Raw genomic sequence first — 27,660 nt, 5'->3', positions numbered from 1 at the left:
ACCTTTTGGTTCCCAGGCCAGTGCTCAATCCACTGAGCCACACCAGCCAGGGGTACACACTGCTTTTAACAAAATAAACTATACACATTATTCTGAAACTTGTTTTTACTACTAGGTGATGAACGGAGTTCCATGACAGTGTGCATAAAAACACCTAACTCTTCCTAATACTGGCTGTCATAGAATGGCTATGCCGTAACTTATTTCATCAGCCTTCTATTAATGGACATTTAGGTTTGTTCTAATTTTTGAAACTATTAAAAATTAATGGTACAATAAACATTCTTATACTAGGTCATGTAGGGTCATATCCTAAAAATAGAATTGTTCTCTTCAAGGGATATGCAGGATAATATTTTTCAAAACAAGAGTATTTTTTAAGGTTAGTATTATTGTTATAAGATAAATCTATAAGAAGCAGGATATACTTTTTTTTCTTTGCAGATGGGCAGGTTTCTCTAACCTCCACATGAAGAACAGGAAAAAAAACCCACATTTGTCCTTAGGTTTAGGAGATGTTTATAAGCTTTGAACGGAACTTCTCATTTAGAAAATGATGAGTGACAGTACACGGTGTTTATGGACAAAGGGGAGAATTCCCATTTCGAATGTTTTGAGCTCAGGCTGGTATGGAATTGAATGTGGACTCTTCCAAGTTCACACAGACCCTCAGAGGGAGGCTCATCAGAAGGTGACAGCAAATAGGACACCAGCTCGGGCACAATAAACCCAAACAGAACACAGAGTGACTCCCAAGTGAACAGTAGAAGTGACTATATTGATCACATAGATGTACTATATGGACATACGGTATGGGGGTCCAGTGTCATCATAGTGTCCTGCCCACCTGCCCACCCTTTGTGCACAGAGGGCTAACCCGGAATGTGTTCTGCAGGGTTGTTCTCTCATGCAGAGATGGGGTATCGAACACTTCTTTGCTGGAGATGGAGCTGTCATCCATTCTACCACATGGAGGAGCCTTGAGGACATTATGCTAAGTGAAAGAAGACAAACAGAAAAGGGCAGGTGCAGTCGGATTCCATTTACTATGAAGTGTCTCGGAGAAGATCGAAGGCCGCCCGGGGCTGGGAGCGGCAGGAGTGGGAGGAGCCTAGTGGGCGGGAGATTCTGTTTGAGGTGGTGAGAGGGTTTGGGGAACAGGTGTCCGTGATGGTTGCACAACCTGCTGAGTGTAATTAATGCTGCTGATTTGTACATTTAAAAATGGTCAAAAGGGCACATTTCGTGTTTCATATCTTTCCACACCAAAATACCAGAAACCCAACAACAACAACAAAAAACCCTCTTTCTTGGAGCAAGAGAGGTTGGGGATCTGGCAGTGTTCCCATGGCTTTGCCTTCTTTTTTGTTCTTAAAATAAAAACCTCAATTTTTAGGGATTTTTCACACAAACGCTTGTGGGAGCGTGGGAAGTACTCCCAGCTGCCCTCCTATTTCATGGAAGCCTAGCAAGTTATTTAGGTTTAGGAAATGTGCCAGATTGGAGATGGAGATAATTTAATCTCTGCGTGTGATAGTCTTTTTCCCCCCCTGCAAACTGGGGCCCTGGAACTTGACTTCACCCCCAGTGCCCAGAGGCGGTCCTAGGGGCGCCGCAGGCGGTGAGGATAACTTCCTCCCCACACGTCAGTGTGCCTGAGGGCACTTTCCTGGCAAAGCGGGTACCACTTCCTGAGAATCTGGGGGTCACCTGGTCGCACGGCCGGTGCCCTTCGGGATGCGCAGCCTCAGGCTCCTGTAGGGGTGCTTCTGCACCTGCCGGGAGGCCTCAGGGCCAGCGTGGGAGCCGTGGGCTTTCCCCGCTCCGCAGGCGCTTTCACGCCCGGGTGCAGGCTTAGACCGCAATTCATAAACCGCGAATGCAGGGAGTAGGCGTGCGCCCTGCCCCCCACTCCCAGGCTGCGCACCTCGGCTGGCGTTGAACTAGTTGTCCAGGGCAGGAGCAGCAGTGGCCGGTTGAGACAAGTCTGGAGGCTGGCAGACTCTCCTCCCCTTACCACTGCCCCCCAGACCCCCGCCTCCCGGTTCAGGATTCCAGCCCCCTTCTTGTGGGCCAGGCAGCGCTGCCTGCGAGTGCGGAGCCCTCCTGGGCGGTGGCAGGTGTGCAGACGGGACGACTCTCGCAGAGGAGGAGGCTCTGCCGCCGCCTCCTTCTCCACCTGGACCCAGACTCATGGGTGCGGGCGTCACTGAGGTTCCCAATCTGGGGCAGGACCGCCTTGCCGGAGGGACAGCCGGGACCCGCATGGGACGCCTGGTCAGCCACGTGGCAGAGAGGAGGGGCGGGGGCAGGGCGGGCACCGCGTTAGGAGCTCGCTGTTCTGGGAGCAGGTGAGGGAGGACTGACTGGTGCGGAGCGCCCACGGTGCTCTGGGGGCGGCTCCTCCTCCCGGAGGAGTTCTGTCCCGTTGGAAGGGCACCAGGCGTGGGTCTCGCTTGCCCCTGCTCAGGGACACCCACCCGCCTTCCCAGTCACCTGGCGTGCTTGCACGCGGGCACTCGGACACGTGCGCCTCCAGCAGGCCCACAGCTCGGTACGGGGCTGTGAGGGGGAGTGGGCTGCTTCGGATGCGCGTAGTGGGCGTGCGCTGGCCGAGATGCGAGGGGTGTTGGGCTCTGGCTCCAGGGCAAGCCTCAGTAAATCTTGGGGTCCTTTCCGGTGGGCCAAGGGCACGCGCAGAAGGCCTGTGGGAGGATGAGCGCTCCGTCTGCGGCGGAGCTGAGNCTCGGACACGTGCGCCTCCAGCAGGCCCACAGCTCGGTATGGGGCTGTGAGGGGGAGTGGGCTGCTTCGGATGCGCGTAGCGGGCGTGCGCTGGCCGAGATGCGAGGGGTGTTGGGCTCTGGCTCCAGGGCAAGCCTCAGTAAATCTTGGGGTCCTTTCCGGTGGGCCAAGGGCACGCGCAGAAGGCCTGTGGGAGGATGAGCGCTCCGTCTGCGGCGGAGCTGAGGTGAGGCGGGGGCGCTCTGCCCTCTACTCGGCTCTGCTGCCCCCCGAATCCCTGCAATCTCCCCAGCTTCTCTCGGAGCGGACAGTGACCCCTCCCACCTCCCACCTCTTCTGCTTTGAATACTCCTCAGTGAGCTTCCTCTCTTCCTCCGGTTCTCCAGCCAGTCTCGTGGGGCGTATTCTTACAGGACCACAAGCTCTACCCCATATCCATTCTCTCATTCTCCCTTTTCTTCCTCCTTCCAAAGGGTCAGGAGCCCGTCTGGGTTCCAGCCCTCTGCTGGGGAGAGGGGCGCACAGAGCTGGGCACAAGGTCCTTGCTCCAAGGACAGCCGCATCCGGTGACAAGGGGCGGTGCTGCCCCTCTGATGGGAACCGAGCCCTGAAAACCGTGCTGTCGCCCTTTTCTTACCCAGCCTCTCACTCCAGGCCTCTTTCTGACCCTGCTCCTGAGGGGCCCCAAGACAACTTCCTGACCATCCCGCTCCCACTCTGCTCACAGCTCCGTCCTACATTCACCCACCACCTGGGACCCGCTCTAGTGAGCGATGGTGCCCTTGCCCCGAACGAAGGTGTTCAGAGGATGCAAGAGGACTGTGAAACTGTGTGCTCAGGGACTGGGCAACTGGCTCGCATTCTCGCTCCCCCAATCGAAGGAGGTCAGGGGAGAAGGAGAGCACTGGGGGCAGTCGTGGCTTTGGGACAGCACCATTTAAGCACAGGGAGCCTCTGAAGGGTGAGTGGGATCCATCTGGGAACCGAAGAAGGAGGGAGCCGGTTTCCAGATGAGGTAGAACAAAGTTGCTTCCTCAGCCAAGGCCACCATCCGGTATGGAGAAAGGATGGGTGATTGGGAGGGAGGGAGGGAGGGAGGAGGAACCAGCCTGACTGAGGATGGTGTTTACCTTCCAGAGGGGTCTCCCCACTCAGACGACCAGGACCCCGCCGTTTCCACAGTGGCCCAGATGTCCCAGGTGCAGGAGCTCTTCCATGAGGCAGCCCAGCAGGTAGGCCTGGGTGGTGTGGGGGACTGGCCAGACCCACCGGGACCAAGGGGTCGTGGGACAGGAAGCCGAATGCAAATATTACAGTGCACTATTCTAGAAGTAATTATCTCAGAAACTTTTTTGGGTGTTTCAGCTTAACTGAGAAAATATTATAGCCACCCCTAACCATCTGCGTAGACTCTTCTCTTTGCTGTTATTTGTAGTGGATTTTTAACCCTGGTCTCTGCTCCTCACCCTCACCCCTGCCATAAAGGTTTTCCACGGACAGAGTGAGGGTGCAGATAATACGAACTTTTAATATTGAAGTAAGCCAATGTGAGGAGCAAAATTTGTTTCTGAAAAGTTCATATATGCTGATGTCAAATGAATTTCTGGGTTCCCTGATGTCTGCAGGGTCTTTTTTTTTCCCTTTATTTTCTTCCTGTTGGTCACTAGGTGTAGTAAATGTTCTCTGTAGCTATGGAATTGAAGAGGCTCTACCCAGAAATAGTTAATCCCTTATATAAAAAAAAGTGCTTTAATGTGTATCGGGAAACTACTTGTTTCCAGTGTCTTCCTCTGTTGGTTAACAACTCCCAGCCTTGAGGTTTTCGCTGTCCCTTGGATTTCTCTCACACTTCACAGTGCAGTGTAGGAGGTTTCCGGAGATTGAAACAGGAGAGTGAGCCCCCCCAAGAGGGGAGAGAATCAACTCAAGGCCCAACCCAATAGCAAGAGCAAGGTCTAAAACTGGGGGTCCTGGGCTAAGGGACAGAGGCTGGTGAAGGGCTCAGGGTTGATGTGGGAATCCGGACTGGCTGGGTACACTCCCCTCACGGATGCAAGTCCAAGTCCCTGTGAGAAACACAGCATGATGGCTGGGTGAGTGGTGAGTGCTCCCCTGTCCCCTGCAGGGCCAGGGTGTGACCCTGCTCCTCACACGGAGCCCTGGGAGCAGTCAGGCTGCCTGGAAATGAGTGACTAGAGACCTGGAATGGCTCTTCACAGATGTTTCAGGGCTCTTGCCCAGAGTCATTCATGCCTGGGTGACAAGGCCTGTGGCCTTGTTCTCAGTGGGACCGAGGACCCTTAGAAAGACTTTGATTTGTCAGGGGTCTTACGTTTTATTTAGGAGCCCAGCCTCCCATGATACTTCCCATGCATTTTCTTTAGGTGTATAAGACTGGATATGAGTGTTTATGCACTTCACATGTATTTGTGGACTACTTCCTAAATAATGGGTTCTGTGTTAAGTGTGAAAAAGATACTTGGATGGAAAACATGAGGCCCTTGTACCCAGGGATTCCAAAAAGGAAAACAAATAAGACGTTTCTGGTTCATCCCTGAGATGTTAAGGCTCAGGTCTGAGGCTTTCTGCTCTGTTCAAAGCCTTCCGTGGCCCCCCAGGCCCACCACCTGGTGCGCAGAGTCCTTGGCTCCGGCCCTGTGCTGTCCGACTCTGCCCGAGCCCTGAGCGTGTTCCTCTCTGCGTCCCACCTTCCAGCCAAAGCTCACCATTCCGCAGGCCCTGTGCTTGTATCTCTCCCCTAGCTTGGTCTTTGCTGATACTTCTCACTAAATTCATTTGTCACCAGAACCCTCCAAGTACCTAAAGCGGTGCCAGGTGTCTAAGTGGAAAATAAGTGTTAGCTGACTAAGCAAGTGAATTAGTAATAGATAACCACGATGCAAGTTAAATTGTGATAACTGCCCTAAGAGACTTGATTTTTTAAATGTGGTGGATGCAAATGCCTCAGTGTTGCCTCCTTCTCCCTCTCCCTCCTCTTCAGTCTCTAAACATCGAGGGATTGAACAACATTCAATGTCAAGGCCTTTGGTGTTCACAATCTAGACACATTTGAAATCCATCCCTTTTTATCTGTCTCCTCTGTACTTTGTCCAAAGTACCATTTCTTGCCTGGATTAGTCATACCCTCCTAACTTCTTTCTCCACACTGCTGTTCTTTCTCCACATTGCTACTAAAGTGATCTTTTTTAAAATTTTATTTTAAGATTCTATTTATTTATTTTTAGAGAGGGGAAGGGAAGGAGAAAGAGAGGGAGAGAAATATCAATGTGTGGTTGCCTCTCACTAGCCCCCTACAGGGGATCCGGCCCACAACCCAGGCGTGTACCCTGATTAGGAATCGAACTGGTGACCCTTTGGTTCACAGCCCACGATCAATCCACTGAGCTACACCAGCCAGGGTTAAAGTGATCTTTTTCTAAAGCATAAGTTTGTGCATGTGACTCCTCTGCTTGACGCCTTTCCACTGTTTCACACTGCCCTCACAATTCACTTCCAACTCCTTCTCTTGGTGCCCAAAGCCCTTAGGTCTTGCTGACCGCCTCTGCTCCCTTAGCAGGCCCTGTCAGCACACTCACCACGTGGCACTGAAGTGAGCTGTATCCCTGCTATCTCCCTTAAGGACGTGAGCTCTGCAAGTTCAGGGTCATGTCTTATTCATTTTTGTGCCCTCACTATGGGCTCCGAGTGCTCAGCATATAGAAGATGCTCCGTTAGTGTTGGTTCTATGTGACTGGACTTGCCTGGCTAGGGACTGGGGCAGTGCCATTTGCAGTATCGGTGGATGTAGAACAAATGGCGAAGCTGGGGAGCGCGTCCCAGGCTGAGAGGGTAAGAAAACGTTAGTAACTACCAATTGGTGGGCAATTATGTACTGCGTGTTTAATATGCCTTCCCGCATTTCATCTTCACAACAATACTCTGAAGGAGACAGGACTACTTTGGTGGGACAGATGAAGAACCGATTACTTGGAACCCAGTGATCTGTTCTATGTCTCCTGCCTTTTGCTGGTGTGGACACAGCCACCCAAAGGGCAAGCCCGAGGCCCCTCAGGGGACTGGAGAGCAAGGGCAGGAGGTTCACATGTTTGCAGTTGAACTTGGGGAGTGCCTGGCCCTCCAGGACTTTCACGTAAACCTTTTTTTTTCCTCTTGAATATGTTTAAAAAATTTTTAAGTACAATATTGGAAAAAGATTTAGGAATCTTGAGGAGGTAGATTTTATATATACTGTATTATGTAATATTGCCAACCAGCCTTGTAGCCAGCTTGTAGCCAGAAAGAACTTTGAACACTGCCCACATTCACATGCAAATGGCCGTGAACTTTTCATCAAACTGAGAACTATTTATTTATTTACTTATTTATTTATGCACTATTTATGGGTTTTTGTAGTTTAGTTACTACAAAACTGAACATCCTCTCCCTGCCCCGCCTACCCCCTCAAGTCAATCCCCCCGCCCCCCATAGTCCATGTCCGTGGGTCCTTTATACATATTCCTTGACTAGACTCTTCCCATTCTTTCCCTGTTATCCCTGTCCCCCCTCCCCTCTGGTCCCTGCCAGTTTGTTCTTTATTTCCAAGTCTCTCATTCTATTTTGCTCATTTGTTTGTTTTGTTCATTGGTTTCCTCTTATAGGTGAGATCATATGGTGTTTATCTTTTACCACCTGGCTTGTTTCACTTAGCACAATGCTCTCCAGTTCCATAAAAATATGGAATGCTTCACAAATTTGCGTGTCTTCCTTGCTCGGGGGCCATGCTGATCTCCTCTGTGTCGTTCCAATTTTAGTGCACGTGCTGCTGAAGCGAGCAGTCTCACGAACCTTTGTCTAGCTTTACTCCAGTCTTGGGAGTCAGGAGTTCTGCTGCGAGCTTTGGGGCCTGACGAACATGGGATTAGAAGGCAGTGCCCAGTGAGGAGGGACGTGGTGGGTGTTGTGCTAACCCCATCAGCGCAGGTCTGCTCTTTTCTTGGTCACTGTGGCAGAAAAGTAGCTCTCAGGAAGTTTGGCCACAGGGAGGAGGCTTGTAAGTCAGGTGGAGAGGTGAATGAATGGATTCTTGGTTTGGCTTTACTACTCTCAGGACCAGCTGTGTGTGTGTGTGTGTGTGTTGGTCAGTAATATGTGGACCAGCTGGGAAGAGGCTGTAGGTCTGAGAGCTCATGGTGTGATGGCCGAGTGTGCATGTGCTGCCTAAGTTCAAGTACTAACTCTAACCCTTTGTGACCTTGGGCTACTTACTTGCTAAGCTTCCTCACCTATAAAATGGCTACAGTAATAGAACCCACAGTAGAGATCACAAAGATTAAAAGAGGTAATCCATGTAAATATTTAGTTTAGTACTTGTTTAACAGTAAGTGTTCAGTAAATGTTGGTTAATAATAAAACTAAGGTAGGGAGTATGTATGTGGTCCACGTATGAGGTAGTGATATAAATGATCAGAAGGTTCAGTTGGCAAATAAATGGACGACTCAGCACAGCAAATTCAAGTAGAAGACCTATGACAGGAGTCCCAAATCCAGAGGGATTCCAGTGGCCAAAACCAGAATGTGAGCTGTTGTCCAGGACAACCTGATGGGCGGGCAGTCCATTGAGGAGGCTGGGGTACTTTCTAGGTCTAGATGAGTCCGGAGTAGTTTAGGAATGTGTGTGTGTGTGTGTGTGTGAGTGTGTGTGCGTGTGTGTTTGAGGACCCACTGAACTTGCGGCAAGTATGAATCTTGCTCCAGGAGCCTCTGTCCTCAAGTACTTTACTGATACGTGGTTGGTTTGGCGGTGGGCTTGAACCTGGGAACCTGGATTCCAAATTCTGACGGCGCCACGAGGTGTGCTGGGCCCTTGGACAAGTCACTCAAGGGCTCCCAGTCAGTTTTCACAACTGCGAGATGGGCTGAGTGAGCCTCATTGCCAGGGTTTTTATGCCATATGCAGAAAGACCTGGCCCAGTGTCTGTCCCAGAGTGAGTACTCAGCACAGTGCCTGTTCAGTCACTGGGTGAAGCAGATACTGCACTGAAGCCCAGGAGGGCAGGCTATTGGTGCACATGGGCTGGAAGGCTAAGGAGCAGCTGGTGCCTGAGGGGAGTGAATGAAAGGCTAATGGCCTTAGACTCCATGCTTGGAGAGGGGGAGGGTGGTGAGGACTGTGATGGTGTGCCGGGAAGACTAAGCTGGCAGCAGGGAGATGCCTGAGGCAGAGGGAGGTGCTCTGTCTCAGACATGGTGTGGGGGATCTGCAGGATCAGGTGCTTCGAGCATGGGTGAGAAAATTCATCTTATTTATTTATTTATTTATTTATTTTCTCACCCAAGAACATGCTTATTGATTTCAGAGAAAGGGAAAGGAAAAGAGAGAGAGAGGGAGAGAGAAATTTTGATGCGAGAGAGAAACATCCATTGTTTGCTTCTTGCACTCTCCCGACTGGCGCCCAAACCTGCAGCCTTGGCATGTGTCCTGATTGGGAATTGAACCCAAGAACTTGTGTTTTATGGGATGATGCTTCAACCAACTGAGCCACACCAGCCAGGGTTTAGCTTATTTTCTGAGTGCCTATTCTTGCCAGGATCTCCAGCTACTGCTAGAGATATTAAAACTGATATTTCTTAATTATTATGGAATAAGGAATACCTCCAACTATTCTGAAGCTTTTGTCTTCCTTCTCCCAGAGTTGGTTGGTGTTCAGAGAAACTTAAAGGGAATCTGTGTTATGCTAAGGCATGAGAACGAGGCACCAGAAACTGCAGTTTAGTGAGTGTGAGTGACTCGTATTCTGGCCTCTACATCCAGCTTTGCTCCAGAGACTTGAGCTCCAGCTGAAGCAGGTCCATGAGGACTCTTTTCTAGGAAGACTATGGGGTGACATCTGACTGGTCTGAGCTAATTACCCTACAAAAAAGTTCAGTGCAGGTCCAGGGAGTGGGTTCCCATTAGAGCCATGGTATTGGGGCCAGGTGTGGGAGGAGAGGTGTCCAGATTGGCTTTCAGGGTGTGACCCACTTCCACCCTGTACCTAGCATTGCCCGATGTCCTGTCTTCTCCTCCTCTGCTCCCTATTGTCTCCTCCTCCGTTCAGTGACTTACCTACATTAGCCTGGTGAGGCTAAGAGAGTCTGGTCAAGTCGCATGGGAAAGAGAGGCAGATAGAAATGAACATGTTTAGAGACACGGGTCCTTAGAGCTCCTCTGGCCCAGTCCCCTTGCTCACCATGTCAAGAAACAAGCCCAGAGATGTGTGGGAGTTGCCCAAAGACACATGCAAACAGTGGCAGAGCCAGGTTAACCTATGACCTGGCTCTATAACCCGTACAGCTCTGGGTTGGTCTTAATGCATCCAATCTGTAGGTGATTGGATGAAAATTTCAGCACTGGTATCAGGCTTCATTGCAAAAGCTTTGCTCTTATTTTCTGCATCCTCCTTAGCCAGTATACAGTTAAGAACCAACTTGTTTTCGCTATGTATTTTCCAGGCCTGTTTTAGCCTCCTTAAAAAGCCAATATGCAAAGTGAGCCTTAGCAGCCACATGCAAGGTAAAAGCATATTGCTTTATTAGTATGCAAAGAAGTGAATGCACCTGAGGAGAAAAGGGAACTTAAGACCAGACTGTCTCGCCAGCCAGCCCTTTTACAGATAAGGAAACCGGGACCCAGAATGGTTGGGGAAAGAGAAGGGCTCCCAGCTGGGGTTTCTGGAGCCATGAGCTCCCTTGTCTGCCAAGTTTTTGTAGAGCATGAAGCGTATATGATTTTTATGGACCATCTTTAGTAAAAGTTACAAATACAAAATTAAGTATAATCTCTGGGAGGAACCCAATGCAACTGAAAAGTCTTGAAGCTTAAGCTCTTAACTTCACTCTAAGACTCACCTGTGGCAGCTTTCGGAGGCAACAGGAGGAAGGAAGCTCATGGTCCTGGAATCTGGAAGAGAAGAGAGGATGGATATTGTTCTCGGGATTCAGTTGAGTCTGAGGCTTTCACATGGGCACTGTCGCCCTTTTCTGCTGTTTGTTTTTGTCCTTCCCCCTTTCCATTTCGCATCTGTTTGTTAATTAACCTAGGAGGTCAACCGTGAAAATGGCAACTGGGCTGAAAAAGCCGAACATTTGTAAAAAGTTGATGGAGACATTTTTCTGGATGACGGTGTCCTAGAACCTGGAATCAAAGTGATTCTTCACTGAAATGAATTAGATGGAATTCAGTCTCATTTGTGCTGGAGGATATACACTTATAGAGATGACCAAATAGTGACATGGGAAAGTTGATGGCATCGAAAGCATTTCCTACTTACATTTCCCGAGAGAAGAGGGGAGCGCTGTGCACGCAGGGCCAGAGGGCCAGCATCAGGTTCTGGTCAGGGGCCGAAGCAGGAGCGAGAGGAAGAGCCTTTACTGGGCTTTCCATGGGAAACGCAGGGCAGGGCAGGTTAGGGTCTACTCGTTTGAATAGTTCCGGCAGATCTTAAGCTAAAGAGGTGGTTTCCAGTTGCCTAGTACATGGCCCTGAGACAATTTAGGGCCAGGTAAATACTGCCGTGGTGTGTGAGAGTTACATAAAGGGGGTGACTTGGGGTATAGATTTGGAACTGGTTGGTTTGCATATGAAAGAGATGCCCCTGGTCAGCCCTTTGCTATCACTAAGAATTGATTAACCCTGAGAGGGTCGATCTCCTTAGCTAGCAAGATTTTTTAATGTTATAATATCATAAGATAAAAAACAAAAATATGATTAATACATTCAACCTATCTGAGTGATTCACTTAGGTGACTTGAAAACTTCTTACTGCCATAGGATACATTTCATCCATGGCCAGATATGGAAAAAATACAGTCCTTGCCATGATTTAGTTGCTGGGGTTTGCAAAGAGAATTTAATGACTCTGAAGTACTACTATTCTTGTAATTTGAGTAAGGGTACACTAGGTGGTGCTCAGCCCCTGGTCCAGCCTAATTGAATACCTGGCTTTCTATCAGGGTGGATAACTGAGTTTTAGTGTATTTTTTAAAATTCATTTTATACTTTCTCCAACCAAAATATATCTCTTCAGGGTAACAGTTTAAATGCTAGATAATTGTATACTCAGGGAACAGTGTCTTATAGTAAGTTTTTTAAAATGTGCTTTCCTGAGTATACTTTCAGTTCAATGGCTCTTTTTGCTCTTAAGTCATTATCAAATATAATATAATATAATTTTTTATTACTTATTTTAATTGTTTTTCAAGTACAGTTTTCTGTCTTTCACTCCCAGCCCACTCCCTGAGTTCTCCCCACCTCCCTCCTAATTCCACCCCCTTAGTTTTTGTCCATGTGTCCTTTATACTTGTTCCTGTAAACCCTTCCCCTTTTACCCTGAAATTCTCTCCCCTCTCCCCTCTGGTCACTGTCAGCCTGTTCTCTATTTCAGTGTCTTTGGTCATAGTTTGCTTGCTTGTTTGTTTTGTTGTTTAGGTTCCTATTAAAGGTGAGATCATATGGTATTTGTCTTTCACTGCCTGGCTTATTTTGCTTAGCATAATGCTTTCCAGTTCCATCCATGCTGTTGCAAAGGGTAGGAGCTCCTTCTTTTTTTCTGCTGCATAAAATTCCATTGTGTAAATGTACTATACTGATGGGTACCTAGGTTGCTTCCAACAGTTGGCTGTTGTAAATTGTGCTGTTATGAACATTGGGGTGCATAGGTTCTTTTGGATTGGTATTTCAGGGTTCTTAGGACATAATCCTAGCAGTTGAATTGCTGGGTCAAAAGGCAGATCCATTTTTAGTTTTCTGAGAAAATTGCATACTGTTTTCCATAGTGGTTGTACCAGTCTGCAGTCCCAGCAACAGTGAACTAGGGTCCCCTTTTCCTCACAACCTCTCCAACACTTGTTTCTTGCTTTGTTTATGATGGCCATTCATGCTTTGTTTATGATGGTGTAAAGTGGTATCTTGTGGTTTTAATTTGCATCTCTCTGATAGCTAGTGATATTGAGCATCTTTTCATGTGTCTCTGGATCCTCTGTATGTCCTCCTTGCAGAAGTGTCTGTTCAAGTCCTTTGCCCACTTTTTAGTAGAGTTGCTTATTTTCTTAGAGTGGAGTCGTTTACGTTCTTTGTATATTTTTGGAGATTAAATCCTTGTCTGAGGTATCATTGGCAAATATGTTCTTCCATACGGTTGATTCTCTTTTTATTTTAATACTGTTTTCTTTAGCTGCGCAGAAGCCTTTTATTTTGATGAGATCCCATTTGTTTATTCTTTTCTTTATGTCCCTTGCTCTAGGGGACTTATCACTAAAAATGTTGCTGTGTGAAATATCTGAGATTTTCCTGCCAATGTTCTCTTCTAGGACTTTAATGGTGTTACAGTTTATATTTTAAGTCTTTTACCCACCCTGAATTTATTTTGGTGTATGGAGTAAGTTGGTGCTTCAGTTTCATTTTTTTGCATGTAGCTGTCCAGTTCTCCCAACACCATTTGTTGAAGAGGCTATTTTTACTCCATTTTATGTTACTGCCCCCTTTGTCAAATATTAATTGACCATAGAGACTTGGGTTTATTTCTGGGCTCTCTGTTCTGTTCCATTGGTCTATGTGCCTGTTTTTATGCCAGTACCAGGCTGTTTTGATGACAGTGGCCTTGTAATACAATTTGGTATCAGGTACTGTGATCCCTCCTACTTTGCTCTTCTTTCTCAAAGTTGCAGCTGCTATTTGGGTCGTTTATAATTCCATATAAATTTTTGAAGTGTTTGTTGTATGTCTGTGAAATATGCCATTGGTACTTTACTAGGTATTGCATTGAATCTGTAAATTGCTTTGGATAGTATGGACATTTTGATGTTAATTCTTCCAATCCATGATCATGGTATATGTTTTCATTTGTTTGTGTCTTCCTTGATTTCTTCAGTGTTGTGTAGTTTTCTGCATATAGGTCTTTTACCACCTTGGTTAGGTTTATTCCTAGGTATTTTATTTTTCTTATTGCTCTATCAAATGGGATTTGTTTCTTGATTGCTGCTTCTGTTATTTCATTGTTGGTATACAAAAATGCCTTTGATTTCTGGATATTGACTTTGTATCCTGATGTTTTGCCAAATTCATTTATTAGGTCAAGAAGTTTTGGGGTAGAGTCTATAGGGTTTTCCATATACACTATCATGTCATCTGCAAACAATGACAGTTTTGTTTCCTCCTTTTCAACTTGGATACCTTTTATTTCCTTTTCTTGTCTGATCACTGTGGCTAAAACTTCCAATACTATATTGAATAGAAGTGGTGAAAGTGGACAACCTTGTCTTATTCCTGATTTTAGTGGAAAAGCTTTTAGTTTTTGCCCATTCAGTATGATGTTGGCTGTAGGTCTTTCATATATGGCCTTTATCATATTGAGGAATGCTCCCTCTATTCCCACTTTGCTGAGTGTTTTTATCATAAATGGGTGCTGTACCTTACTTATCAAATGCGTTTTTCACATCTATTGATATGATCATGTGGTTTTTGTCTTTGCTTTTGTTTATGTGATGTATTACATTTACTGATTTGCGAATATTGAACCATCTTGGCATCCCTGGGCTGAATCCCACTTGGTCGTGGTGTATGATCTTTTTAATGTATTGTTGGATGCGATTTGCCAATATTTTGTTAGGGATTTTAGCATCTACGGTCAACAGCGATGTTGGCCTGAAGTTTTCTTTCTTTGCTGTGTCTTTATCTGGCTTTGGGATTAGGATGATGCTGGCTTCATAAAAAGAGTTTGGGAATCTTCCATCATTTTGGATTTTTTGGAATAGTCTGTGAAGGATAAGGGTTAACTCTTCCTTAAATGCTTTGTAGAATTCTCCTGTGAAACCATCTGGTCCAGGGCTTTTGTGTGATGGGAGTTTTTTGATTACTGCTTCAATTTCATCTGCTGTTATTGGTCTGTTCAGGCTTTCTGCTGCTTCTTCATTGAGTTTTGGAAGATCATATTTTTCTTGAAATTTGTCCATTTCACTTAGGTTTTCAAATTTATTATTTATTTATTATTTTTTAAAGATTTTATTTATTTATCTTTAGAGGGGAGGGAAAGGAGAGAGGGAGAGAAATATCAATGTATGGTTGCCTCTTGTGAGTCCCCTGCTGGGAACTGGCCTGCAACCCAGGCATGTGCCCTGACTGGGAATCAAACCACGATCATGTGGTTCGTAGGCCCACGCTCAATCCACTGAGCTACACCAGCCAGGGCTAGGTTTTCAAATTTCTTGGCATACAGTTCTTCATAGTAATTTCTTACAGTCCTTTGTATTTCTGTGGTGTCAGTTGTAGTCTCTCTTCTTTCATTTCTGATTGTGTTTGTTTGGGTCCTCTTTCTTTTTTTCTTGATGAGTCTGCTTAAAAGCTTGTTGATTTTGTTTATCTTTTCAAAAAACTAGCTCCTGGATTCATTGATCCTGAGAAGAGTGCTTTTAGTCTCTATGTCATTTAATTCTGCTCTGATTTTGGTTATTTCCTTCCTTCTACTTGCTCTGGGCTGTCTTTGTTGTTGTTCCTCTAGTTCTTGTAGGTGTAGGGTTAGGTTGTTTGTTTGAAAGGTTTCCATCTTTTTTAGGTAGGCCTTTATCACTATGAACTTCCCTCCGAGGACTGCCTTTGCTGTGTCCCATAAGTTTTGGGTTGTTGTGAGTTCATTTTCATTTGTTTCCAGAAACTTTTTGATTTCTTCCCTAATTTCATTCTTGACTCATTTATTGTTTAATAGCATACCATTCAGTCTCCATGATTTTGGGTATGTTGGGTTTTTTGCTTTGGGGTTGGTTTCCAATTTCAGCCCCTTGTGGTCAGAGAAAAGAGCTTGGTATGATTTCAATTTTCCTGAATTTACTGAGGCTTGTTTATATCCTATCATGTGGTCTATCTTTGAAAATGTTCCATGTGCATTTGAAAAGAATGTGTATTTAGCTGCATTGGGATGAAGGGCTCTCTATATATATCAGTTAAGTCCATTTCATCTAGGGTGTTGTTCAATGCCACAATATCTTTGTTGATATTTTGTTTGGACAATCTGTCCATTTTTAACAGTGGGATGTTAAAATCTCCTAGTATAATTGTGTTGCTGTCAATATCTTTCTTGAAGTCCTCTAAGATTTTCTTTATATATTTGGGTGATTCTGAGTTGGGTGCGTATATATTTACAATGTTTATGTCTTCTCGGTGGATTCTTCCCTTGCGTATTATGAAGTGACCTTCTGGGTCTCTCTTTATGGCCCTTGTTTTGAAGTCTATTTTGTCTGATATGAGTATTGCTACCCTGGCTTTTTTCCCCTGTTCATTTGCTTGGAAAATTTTTTTCTAGCCCTTCACTTTTAGTACGTGTAAGTCTTTTGTCCTGAGGTAAGTCTCTTGTAGGCAGCATATGTGTGGGTCATGCTTTCTTATCCATTCAGCTATTCTGTGTCTTTTGATTGGAGTCTGTAATCCATTTATGTTTAAGGTTATTATTGATAGGTACCTATTCATTGCCATTTTTGTACCTGTGTTCCTCTCTGTCTCTCTCTTTTCCTTCCTTTCCTTAAAGCAGTCCTTTTAGTATTTCTTGTAGAGCTGGTTTGGTGGAGGCATATTCTTTTTTACTTCTTTTGTCTTGGAAGCTCTTTATTTGGCCTTCTATCTTGATTGAGAGCCTTGTTGGGTAAAGTAGCCTTGGTTGTAGGCCTCTGGTTCTCATTACTTGAAATATTTCTTGCCATTCTCTTCTTGTTTGGAGCATTTCCATTGAGAAGTCAGCAGCTAACCTTATTGGGGGTCCCTTGTATGTTACTTCCTGTTTCTCCCTTGCTGCCTTTAAGATTCTCTCTTGTCTTGGAATTTTGCCATTTTAATGATGGTGTGTGTTGAAGTGGGCCTCTTTGGGTTCCTCTTCATTGGGACTCTCTGTATTTCCTGGATTTGTGTGACTTCTCTCATCAAATTAGGGAAGTTTCCCATCATTACTTTTTCAGACACGTTTTCTATCCCTTGTTATTCTTCTTCTCCTTCTGGTATTCCTATTATATGGATATTATTATGTTTCATATTGTCTTGCATTTCTCTTATTCCCTCTTCATTCTTTCAGAGCTTCTTTTCCTTTCTTGCTTTTTCTGGGTGTTTTTTTTCTAATTTGTCCTCCAACTTGCTGATCTGATCTTCTGCTTCATCAATCCTGCTTTTGATTTCTTCCTCTGTGTTCTTCAGTTCAGAAATTGTATTCTTCATTTCCTCTTGGCCTTTGTTGATAGTTTCTATTTTCTTTTTCTCGCTGATATAGTTTGCAGTGTGTTCATTGTAGTTCCCCTGTAGTTTCTGGTAGCTCATTGTGAGCTCATTGAAATTCCTGATAACCAGTGCTTTGAATTCAATATCTGATAGCTGACTTGCTTCTGTTTTATTTAGCATTTTTTTCTGAGGCTTCCTTCTTTTCTTTCATTTGGGGATTGTTTCTTTGTCTTCCCATTGTTTGTGAAACTCTTCTTATTAGCTTCAGCTTCTTAAATTGATGTGTTCTGGCTTGATGGGTTTATGGTGTGAACTTCTGTGATAGAATACCTGTGAGATTCAGTGGTGTAGTCTCCTTGATCTCTCAAGCTCACTGGTTTTGGGCTGTCCTTTAAGTTGGCTCTGTCTTTGGGTTTTGATTGTTTGGGGGTCTTTCTTTTGTAGGTCCTTCCCACCACCTGGTGAGCTGATGGTCCCTCTGTCCACCACCTTTTGTAATTTCTTGTGCTGCTGAGGGCAGGTTGTGTTGAAGCTAGTTCTTCTGTGTATACAAGGTTTTGAGGATTCTCTTTTGCTCTTGTTCAGTTGTTTTTACTGGCTAGTTTCTCCACTATTAAGTTGTATTTCCAGATAGGTCCTTGATTGAGGTCTGTGTGGCTTCCACTCCCTCCTTCACCTTCTTCTGTTGTTATCTGTTGGTGGTTCCTTTGTTGTTGGGTTTCCTTTTCCAGTGGGTATCTTGGTGTTCACTGCTTCCACCTACTCTTTTGTTGTGATTCATTGGAGGGGAAGGCAAAATGGTTTAAGATAGCAGGAGAGTATTCTATGCTATTTACAGTAGCAGGCAATAGAGAAGAGATAGGAGATCCTTTGGCTATGTATAGTGTTAACTGTGATCTTCAACTCAATTAGCTGCTTTTAAGAAAGGATGGAAAGAAGATAAGACTCTTATTGGGGAGGGAAGGATTGTGAATTGGATCTAGAAAGAAGAGAGGTTGTGGGAGGTCAGATTCTGAGATAAGGTGAGAGGAAAGGATAGTAAATAGGTGTAGTGTGTGAGAGAACAGAGTTAACCACTATAGTAATAGAGTTCAGGAAACTGTGAAGTGGGCAGAGATCCAGGAGGAGTGTTGTGAAGTATTAATAATTATATGGAACAGCTATTATTTACAATAATATTAGAGCAACAATCATATGACAGAATGTATGTGACCTGGATAACATGAATAGGGGGTGTAGAACTTTGAGTAGTGGGTAAGGGAACACAAGTGATGCGAAGGACAGTAAATTAGCAATACCCTGTGGAAGAGAGGAAGGGGGAAACCTGTCAAATGCTACAATATAATAAGCCAAGCAAAGAAGACTATACAGAAAGAAGAGTAGTACAAAAATACTATTAAAATAAAAGTTGTAAGAATAGTAAAACATAATAATAACACAAATATGCAGTAGCTTGTAGTTTCTCTGCATTAGCAAAGTGAAATTTGTCTCACTGTCTCAACTGTTGGGAGGCCCCCTCTTTGGGTCCAACTCTGGTCCTTTCACAGTTCCAAGTTTTTTGTCTCACTTGCGGGTAAAAAAAAAGGCAGAAGAAGGAAGGAAGAAGAGATAAAATTAGAAATAAGGGAAGGAGGAATAGAACAAAAAAGAAGAGAGAAAAAAGGTATTGAAAAATAAAACAATAATAAAAATTAAAAAAAATAAAAGATTACTTAAACCCCCCAGAACACCTCTTGTTGGTTTCAAACCAGTTTTTCAGGTCTTGCTGACTGCAGCAGGCTGAGGGGCGATTGGTGTGGCCTTTCTCCCTTCCTGAATGTGTACTTAGCCAGTCTTGCGAACACTCTCTCAAGAGCTCGCTGGCGCCTCTCCAGGGCACTTTACGTGGGGTATCCAGGTCTTCTTCAGAGTGCTGTTTCCCAGGGGGTTATCGCTGTGGTCTGGGGTGCGGGTGTTGGCGCCTGGCAAGGCTGCCTCAGTCCCTCGGGTTTGGGTGCGAACCCTTTCCAGTGCTATGGGGGAATGCAGGACCTTCTGTGCAACCTCCGGATCACTGCCCGGCTGGGTGGGGAGTAGACCCAGCGGCTGTCACAGGAGAATCCCCCAAACAGGTTTACTTTTTGAGAAATTCCTCCTACTCAAGCCTGCTGCTGAGTACAGCCCAATTCTCCAGCCAGACCAGTGACTATCAGGGTCAGTGCGTGTCACTGTGGGACTCTCAACTCTCCCAAGTCAGCGACCATAGACTCCATGGGTGATCACAGCCTTTGTGTGTTTGCCTTTTTGACTTTATTCCCCTCTCTGCAACTTCAAGCAACCAGGTCCCTCCTGGTGCTGCTCAAACCCTGCTCTGCCAGGGAGGGAGGGAGCAGTTGACCTGGCTCTCTCCCAAGGACTCTGTGGCAGGCCCACCTCTCCCAAGGAGTCTGGGGTAGACCCAGCGCCAGCGCTGGGGGGCCGGGCACCAGGCCTTGGGCTAGAGCTGCCCTGGTCCCTGTGCTGGTCCCTGGGACCTTACTGTTTTGCAGCAGTCTCCTTACCTTTTGGTTTTTTAGTGTCCACTACAATTTTTGGTCTCTTATTTTCATATATGCTGGGGTACTGTTGGCTGTTTGCTCTGTCCCGTGTGTAGGGGGAAGTGGAATCTGCTCCCTCCTACTCCATCGCCATCTTCCAGAATCTAACATGATTCTTAAAATTGTGTTTTTTCCTTCTGAGTTTAAAACCTGAATCAAAAGACTGTAGCAGTGTGCTTTAGAATAAGTTGGCATGAAAAGTCTTTGGAGGTAGCACCTACTCACACTTCGATGCATTTCTAGTAGGATAGTGCTTGGTAGTTTCCAGTCTCCAGAGAAAGGTCCTATTTACAATTCCTCTGTTTTGTTTTGGTGTTTGAGTGTTTGCGTCTTCACATGGACAGGCATAAAGAAAGAGTAAAAGATATAGAGTAAAAACCACCTGTGTAAAAAAACCCAGTGTTCTTATCTTAGTCTCCAGGTAGCTTGTAAATCATACTCCCTTTCGGTCAGCAGTTAGAGAGTTCAGGTACTGACTGATGAACTTGAGGCGGTGGTGGCCTAGCAACCCTCACTACGCCAGAAATAGTTATGTCCAATCCAGATGATAAATTCGCTCTCATGTGAATTCCAGGGTTGATAGAATTTAACTTAGAAAGCCATGACTCATTTTGAGTAACTTTCCGTTTTTATTTTAGGCAATTATCAGTAAAGAACAGCAAAAACCCAAAGCAAATTCTAATTTTAAAAAAGATACACAAATTTTAATGACAGACATTCATTTTACAAAGGGCTTCTCTATCATTATTTGGTTATGTAACACATTAAAAATGTGATTTAAATCACGGACACCTTTTCGTGAATTCATCCACTGTTTAAATGAGGCAGAGTTTTGAACAGATTACAATGCTAGGTCAGCATTCTATTTTTAAAATGTTTCTCATAATGTGATCATTTAAATATTTTTAAATAAAAAGAAGTTACTGTTTTATTATAGAAGTACTGCATGCACACAGTAAAAAACATTAAACATCAGAGAATGACCGGAAACGAGGAGCCTTCCTCCCCCCTTTTCACCCCCATTCCCGAGAGACAGTCACTGCCAGTGGTTTCTGGGTTTTGTTTTCCCTCATGGCGATGGTTATAACTAAATAATTTATTTATACTTCAATTTCGTGACCAAATTACCAATTTATTACCGGTTCACTTATTGCTTCCTGAAATGAAGACAGGATAGTGGCATATTTACTCTTTCTTCCATTTTTTTCACTTCATTTCTAATGTTTTGTTAGTCGGATTATTATTTCTACTTTGTCAAGGTTTATAAAATTTATATTTTTCTGCAATTATAACGAACATTTCTGTTCATTGTAGTTGGTTATAAAAATTTTTAACTTTGTGAACAGAGTGTATGTGTCTAAATGAGCAACTGGGTGACATTTTGGACCCGTGGAGAAGAAAACACAGTGTCATCGCTGGAGCAGCAGGGTCTTCCTGTCTTCCTTCTAGTTCGCCCGGTTCTTTTGCGGCTGCTGCTGTTTCTCACATTCCATGTAACCTTTTTTTGGTGATTCTGTTATCCTTCGGGTAATGGTGATTTTTTTTCACATATGAATTAGTGGTAGTAAATGACTCTTTCCTTTTCTAACTGTGGAAGTCTGGGAGGCCAATCTTTTTGCCTGTACTTCAAAAACAATATTTTGCAATAGATCAAATGCAGACGTGGCTACGAGAATCCAGTTGTCTCCTATCAGGCCAGATGGTGAAAAGATTTACAAAATGTGTGATAAGGCCTTTGTTTTTACTCTAAACAGTTTTTTTTTGTTTGTTTTGGAAAGTAGTTATTTTTCATGGAAATATATCATTTGTTTTTAATAGATAATGGGCTCATTACTATGTTTAAATGATTAATATATATTTAAAAATATCTCCCTTTAAGTTTCTAAAATAGTCAATATTAATAGGCGTAACACACATAAGCAACAGCCCTTTGCAGTCCTCAATAATTTTAAGAACATAAAGGGGCCTTGAGACCAGAAAGCTTGAGAATGGCTGCTCTAGGCAATAAGTATGCATTTTAAACTTTTGACTCTTTATTTAGAGTTAATATTTTACCACTTCAATGTAAAATGTAGGCACTTGGCAATCACACAGGCCCTTGGTCACACCCTCCTCCCCATCTTTTGTTCTCTCGGTGCCAAGTACGCAGGATAGATAGAACGCTCAAAGTGACGTTTGTCTGCGTCCACTTCTAGGCCCCGCAGCCTCTGAGCCTGAGCTGCGTGGGCGCCTTGGAAGGCAGCTCTTCTCTCCTTTGCTTCTCTCCGCACCCCAAGCCCGCTGGCAGGAATTTCTCCAAATGTCTGATCTGCTGGTAGCAGTTGTTTTTTTCTCCTTTGTAGTTATAATTATGGTTTCATGCTTAAAAATCATCTTTTCTATCATTTTCATGGTAATTTGGAAGTTAGAAAAGTGCTAGGTATGTTTATTGCTCTATTGGCGTGTCTTACAGATGGACCCTCTAAGTGGACAGAGAGAAGGAATATGATATAAATATGCACATCCATATTTATTTATCTCTCTATCTTTCTGTGTTAAAAACTGTAAACTTAAACTGATATCTCTAATTCCAATTCATCACCCCAGTATTTATTCTTCTCTCCTCTCCTTTCCCTCTCCTCTTCTCTTCTCTTTGTTGTAACTCCCTTCTCCAGCAGTGAGAAACTTGACCCCTATTCAATATACAGGGGTGGGCACAAGTGGGTTTATAGCTTTGAGTATGCGAAACACAGTTTGTTCTTGTACTACTATTGATGAATTACTGTATTACTTTCCAACAACTGTAAACCTACTTTTGCCTACCCTGTATTTTCTTAATTGCTTGATCCTATAAATCACAGAAGGTAGGTTCTGAATTGGTAGCTACCATCCCTTAAAAAAAAAACCACCAAAATTTCTATGGGTTTCCATTAATTTCTATGTAGAATGGATTTCAGTTTGCAGTTATTTCTGTCTCTGGGCTGACAGCATGTGGCCGCAGTACTGTGTCCGAAAGTTCCTGCAGTCTTGTCTCCCCAGCCTCCCTGTGCTCATGTTATCCTTCTGAATTGGTTCAGTTAGTGTGTGTTCTATTTTAATTTTTATCTCTCCTCCTATTAATGTGATTTGAGTTTGTTTTATTTTTTAAAAAATTTTTAATGAAAACAAGATTCATACATATGCAGGTTGAAATACACACACACAGACTGATTTTGTTTTATTTTGAGTATGTAAAATATTAATGTGAATCCAAAAGTCCAAACTAGTCAGTATATAAGAATTCTTTTTTTTTTTTAAACAGTCTGTGGTCTTTTGCTTTTTCACACTTCTCACCCGTGAACTCACTGGCCAGGGCTCCGCAGCCCAGGCTCCTTTCCCTTGGTTCTCGCACCGCACCGCGTGCGTCTCTGGGGGGAGCAGGCTGGTGCTTCGGCGGAACCCAGGCATCTTTGTCTTTGGCTTTTTTCTTTTTCTCAATTTTTCTTTCACACATTTTAGGAAGCTGTCTCGGCTCTGAGAGTGCCCAGTATGCTCAATATGTACATTAATTCTCTTGGCAAGAATCTTGCTCTTAACCCGTTTGTTCACAACAGCGCCCACCGTGTGCTGGGCGACACTGCAGACGCTTCCTGCCTTGCCCTGGTGACATCTGTGGGCATTGCTTCTCGAACAGTGCCCATCGCCTTGGTGTCTACAACATCACCTTTCTTGCAGATCCGCACATATGTGGCCAAAGGAGCACCTTCCTGTTTCCTAAAAGGCTGGGAGAGCATCCCCTGGGCACCTCCCCTCTCTCTCTTCGTGTTAGTCACTTTGCAAATTACTGGAAGGTGGCAGTTCTGGCCGAAAGGCCTTAAGAATTCTTAAACAGATACAATATTGGCGGGTCCACCTAGAAGAGTAAGCTGTTTGCAAATTGAGTTTCAGCTGTTTTGCCTGTGACTGAGAGGGGGCATTAGGGTCCCTGTTTCCCCTCCCGGGGTTACTCGCAGCTGGGCTTTCTAGCGCAGCCTGTGTCCCGCAGGAAACGCTCTGCGCTTTTGCCAAGGACGCCGGGAGGGGATGGGGTGCTCTGGTTCAGGGGGCTGTGGCATCGCTTCTGCGGGGTTTTGCCATTTGGGGGATGGTATCGGATGTCCAGAGCCCTGCGTCTTTGGCTCGAGTTCTGAAGGGCTGCTCCGTGAGGAAGGAGTGGTGTGTGGTCCGCAGAGGCACAACTCCGGCAGGGATTGCCCATCAGCGTCAGTGTTTTCCTGGCGTCTGAGGGTCTTGCCACCCCTGGGGCTCTGTGGCTGCTTGGCCAGGTTGCAGGAGTTTTCCACCCTTGGACAGGGATTTGGATGAACAGGCCTGGAAAAACCACAGTCCAACCGTGCAGGGGCTACTGCTTGTAGGCGCTGGCTTTGGAGGACACCCGCACTGCTATGAAGAACTGCCATTTCTCGGAATGACTAAACCAGCACCGACCAAGGGGGCCGTTGCCCAGAGCGGAATCCCGGGAAACGAGACTCGGGCCACTCCCCACGGGTCCTCCCTTCCATGGTCGCTGCACCAGCGGGTGCGGAGCGCTCGCCCACGCTGTTCTAGAACTCCCGGGATGATCCAGAAAGGCAGGCCGGGCAGAAGTTGGAGAGGCAGCTTGCTGGGCTGCGCTACAGAGCAGGCATTCGCCTCAAACGTGAGGACGAGGCAGCTGGGAAGGTAGAAGATGCCTCCTCACAGGGCCTCTTCTCTTTCTCTTCCTCCTGAGTTCCCTGAAGACAGCCTTGCTTATGTTCAAAGTGGTGTGTGGCTCAGTTGGCGGAGTGTCGTCGGGTACACGGAAAGTTTGCGCGTTTGATCTGCGATCAGGGAGCGTAGGGAGGCAACCAGTATCTTTCTCTCTGTGTGTCTGTCTTTCCCCTTTACTTACTCGCCATAAATCAATAAAAGCATATCTCCAGGTGGAGAATTAAAAAAAAGACTTTAAAATAATCGAAAAATACAATCGTTTGTTCCACTTCCCGCTTATAAAAAGCTTTCCCCGTTACCATCTCATCTAGCTGGTAGACTCGCCCTGAGGCCCGGCGCGCAGCCACAGCCGCCTGCCTCTCATTCAGTTACCGCAAGTGGGCTCTGGCCCAGGGCCCTGCTCAGAGCCAGAGGAAAGGAATGCAGTGCTCACTCTCCCACTGGCTCACAGTTTAGCAGCAGCTTGGGATATCTTCTGGTGTGTAATTAATAATTAAATACTCAGCTTTCAGAAAGCAAACTGCTGGCTCGCGTGTGTCTGCCCCAGGCAGGGCCAGCCTCTGCAGGTGCCCTGTGGAAGGAAGGCGCAGGCCCAGTCTTGCTGTGACCCGCTCCTGACCCGAGTGGGTTGAAGCAGGGTTTCTCACCTGGTTTCTTTTCCTCCAGCTGCCAAAAGAGGGAAAAGGTGTCATCCTGTCATCTCACATTTCAGATGTATTCATTAAGGCCTGGCAGGTGGCCTGTGGGAGGTGGCTGTTTCTGAGAAAGGACCCCAGGCGTGAGTGAGCATGCATCACAGCCTGTGGCAGAACTCCCCTTACTCAGCTCCGCTCACTGGATGCGGACAGCTGAATGGCTGCCTCCTCCCGGTGCCTATCAGGTGCTGTTTTCCCCTTTTCTAGGTGCCCTGCTCAGTGTAGAGATTCTCTATTCACAGGAAAAAGACTTCCACTTTTATTTTAAAAAATATTTTATTTATTTATTTTTAGAGAGAGGGGAAGGGAAGGAGAAAGAGGGGGAGAGAAACATCAGTGTGCGGTTGCCTCTCACATGGCCCCCAGTGGGGACCTGGCCAGCAACTGAGGCATGTGTCCTGACTGGGAATTGAACCAGTGACACTTTCGTTTGCAGGCCTGTGCTCAATCCACTGAGCTACACCAGCCAGGGCAGACTCCTCCCTTTAAACACCCACCCCACTGTCATGGTGCTTCCGTGTCGGGGGTAGGCCCCTGGGCTCGGGGGGATGAGGGCCTGCCTCTTGTCCTGGGAACTTAGGAAGGAACATCCTAGTGGTGAGTGGCATGGAGATGTGCTCACCTGTGTCCAGGCTCCAAGCCCTGTGCCCCTGGAACCTGCCTAGCTTGTCCCTGCAAGGAAAGAAAGGACCCTGACCCTTGAGCATGTGTGTGGCATGCATTCTGAGGGGCCTCTTGGCTCCCTGCTCTCCTTTATTTTAGGCCCCACCTCTATCTTTTCTTAGTCCCCACCTCTGCTTTCCAGTAGATGCTGTACCAGGCACAGCACACGCTGTATTCCCATCTCTTCCCCCACAACCTCTTCTGTGTTATGGAATGTCAAATGGGGCTCTTGTTGTTTCAGAACTGATGACTGGGGCCCAAATTTGAGGGTAAAGAGAATTTTCAGCATTTGGGACAAGACTTCTCTCCGAGGGCTTAACAAGCCAGCCCAGACCTGGCCCAGCTCTCACGGGCTGTTGTCCCGCTGTCCCACCTCCCCTGCCCTGGGTGATGGAGACCACTGAGTAGAAATGCAAAGGGAGAGTCTGTGAACCAGGGACTTTGTGGGAGGGCATGTTCCAGGGGAGGGGGTTCCCTACCCTCCCACAGAGGAGGCTGTTGGCTGTGGGGTCATGTGTCGGGGGAGCGGCTGACGGCCTCCTGCAGGATGTCTTCTAGGATCCTAGCCCTCCGACCTGCCCTTGCCCCCAGGCAGGGGCTAAGGGAGCTGCAGAGAGCTCCAGGGCAGAGCCAGAGCAGGTTGCAGAATAGCTAGTTGTGACATTATGATTTTTAATAAGAACTACATTGGATTTTCATCCCAGTTCCTGACACAGAGGTCCTGAAACCCCTGGAACCTTCTAAGTGGTAAGAGTGATAAAAGTGGCTTGATACTCATACCAAACCTATTTTTACCACAATTCAGTTGATGTTAGTGAAATAAATCACTTTTGGAAAACACCTGAGGATGGTGGCTGGTCAGGTGGCCAGGGGGACCAACCATGTGATTAGAGGATTGGAACTTTAGGGGAAGGGTGAAGGGCTGGAGGTTGAATCAATCACCAATGGCCAATGATCTAATCAATCAAGTGTATGTAATGAAGCCTCCGTAAGAATCCAAAAGAACCGCCCCCTCCAGCTGTCATCCTGCTCTTCATCTATGAGTCTGTCCTCATTTTCCTTGTGGGAAAATGGGATCACTGGGTGAAAAGGCAGATCCGTTTTTAATTTTTTGAGGTATCTCCATACTGCTTTCCACAGTGGCTGCACCAGTCTGCATTCTCACTAACAGTGCAAAAGGGTTCCCCTTACTCCACATCCTTGCCAGCCCTTATTGTTTGTTGATTTATTTATTCCTGAGTTATATCCTTTTGTAATCACTGGTACTCTAGTAAGTCAAGTGTTTCTGCGAGTTCTGTGAGCTGCTCTAGCAGATTAATCAAACCCAAGGAGAGGGTTGTGGAACCTCTGATCATTAGTCCACGGGTCAGAAGCCAAGGTGAGTATTTGAACTTGCAATTGGCATCTGAAAGGAGGTGGAGGACACAGTCTCAAAGATCTGAGCCCTTAACCTGAGGGGTCTAACATTATCTATGAGTAGATAGTGTCAGAATTAAGTTGACTTGTAGGGCATCTAACTGTGCCAGAGCATTGCGGGCTGTGGTGTGATTCTGACACCAAGTCCAGCCCCACACTTTGGAATTGGTGTCGGAATATTCCAGACATGGCCCAAGTGGTCGCTATAAAAGGTAGCTGGTTTGAGTTGTCTAGATAGCACTCCCCTAAAAGGTTAAGTCTGGAGCAGCAGCAAGAGACTGAGGGCGTCCTGCAGGCAGCGAGGCTGGAGACCACGGCGGAGGGAGATGAGAAGCAGGGGGCGTCCAAGCTGGCGCTCCCACGCTGGTGTCTGCAGGCAGCGCGTCAGTGCAGGAAGGCCCCCGGGCAATAACCCCGGGGATATGTACCTATTTGGCCTTGTATTTTAGGGGTTTCTGTCTCAACCTCTGTCCCTTTTTCTGTGCTTTTGTTTCTCTCTCTCTCCTCTCTCTGGGTTTATATCAGTCTCTCTCTAGGGACTGCAGTGTTGGGATCATACTCAGGCTCTTCCTGAGAGTCTGATGAGCAGCCTTCTCCTGTCACTTGGTTAGAAGAGGTGGGCACA

At 45.9% G+C, this 27,660-nt stretch overlaps 1 protein-coding gene and 1 non-coding gene across 6 annotated transcripts in view; one reads left to right on the top strand and one right to left on the bottom strand.

Moving 5' to 3' along the window:
• Positions 1 to 2,321: 2,321 nt before the first annotated feature.
• The window catches only part of SLC12A8 (solute carrier family 12 member 8), a 151,195-nt gene continuing 125,856 nt past the window's right edge, over positions 2,322 to 27,660 (top strand). Inside the window, exons 1-2 of one of the 5 annotated variants that reach the window (XM_037033680.1) lie at positions 2,322 to 2,351; positions 3,883 to 3,977. In XM_037033680.1, the coding sequence (XP_036889575.1) occupies positions 3,936 to 3,977 (42 nt within the window). In that variant the 5' untranslated portion in view covers positions 2,322 to 2,351; positions 3,883 to 3,935. The other 4 variants (XM_037033681.1, XM_037033683.1, XM_037033684.1 and 1 more) reach the window with 4 other exon arrangements.
• On the bottom strand, positions 7,474 to 7,580 carry LOC118978323 (U6 spliceosomal RNA). Its single transcript, XR_005064691.1, has one exon. It is a non-coding gene; the product is annotated as a U6 spliceosomal RNA (small nuclear RNA).

Source organism: Sturnira hondurensis, unplaced genomic scaffold (genome assembly GCF_014824575.4).
Source record: "Sturnira hondurensis isolate 20B ecotype Veracruz unplaced genomic scaffold, ASM1482457v3 Scaffold0021765, whole genome shotgun sequence".
NCBI classification, from domain to species: Eukaryota; Metazoa; Chordata; class Mammalia; order Chiroptera; family Phyllostomidae; genus Sturnira; species Sturnira hondurensis.
Note: the sequence above shows the minus strand (reverse complement) of the source record. Positions and strands in the feature narration are given on the sequence as shown.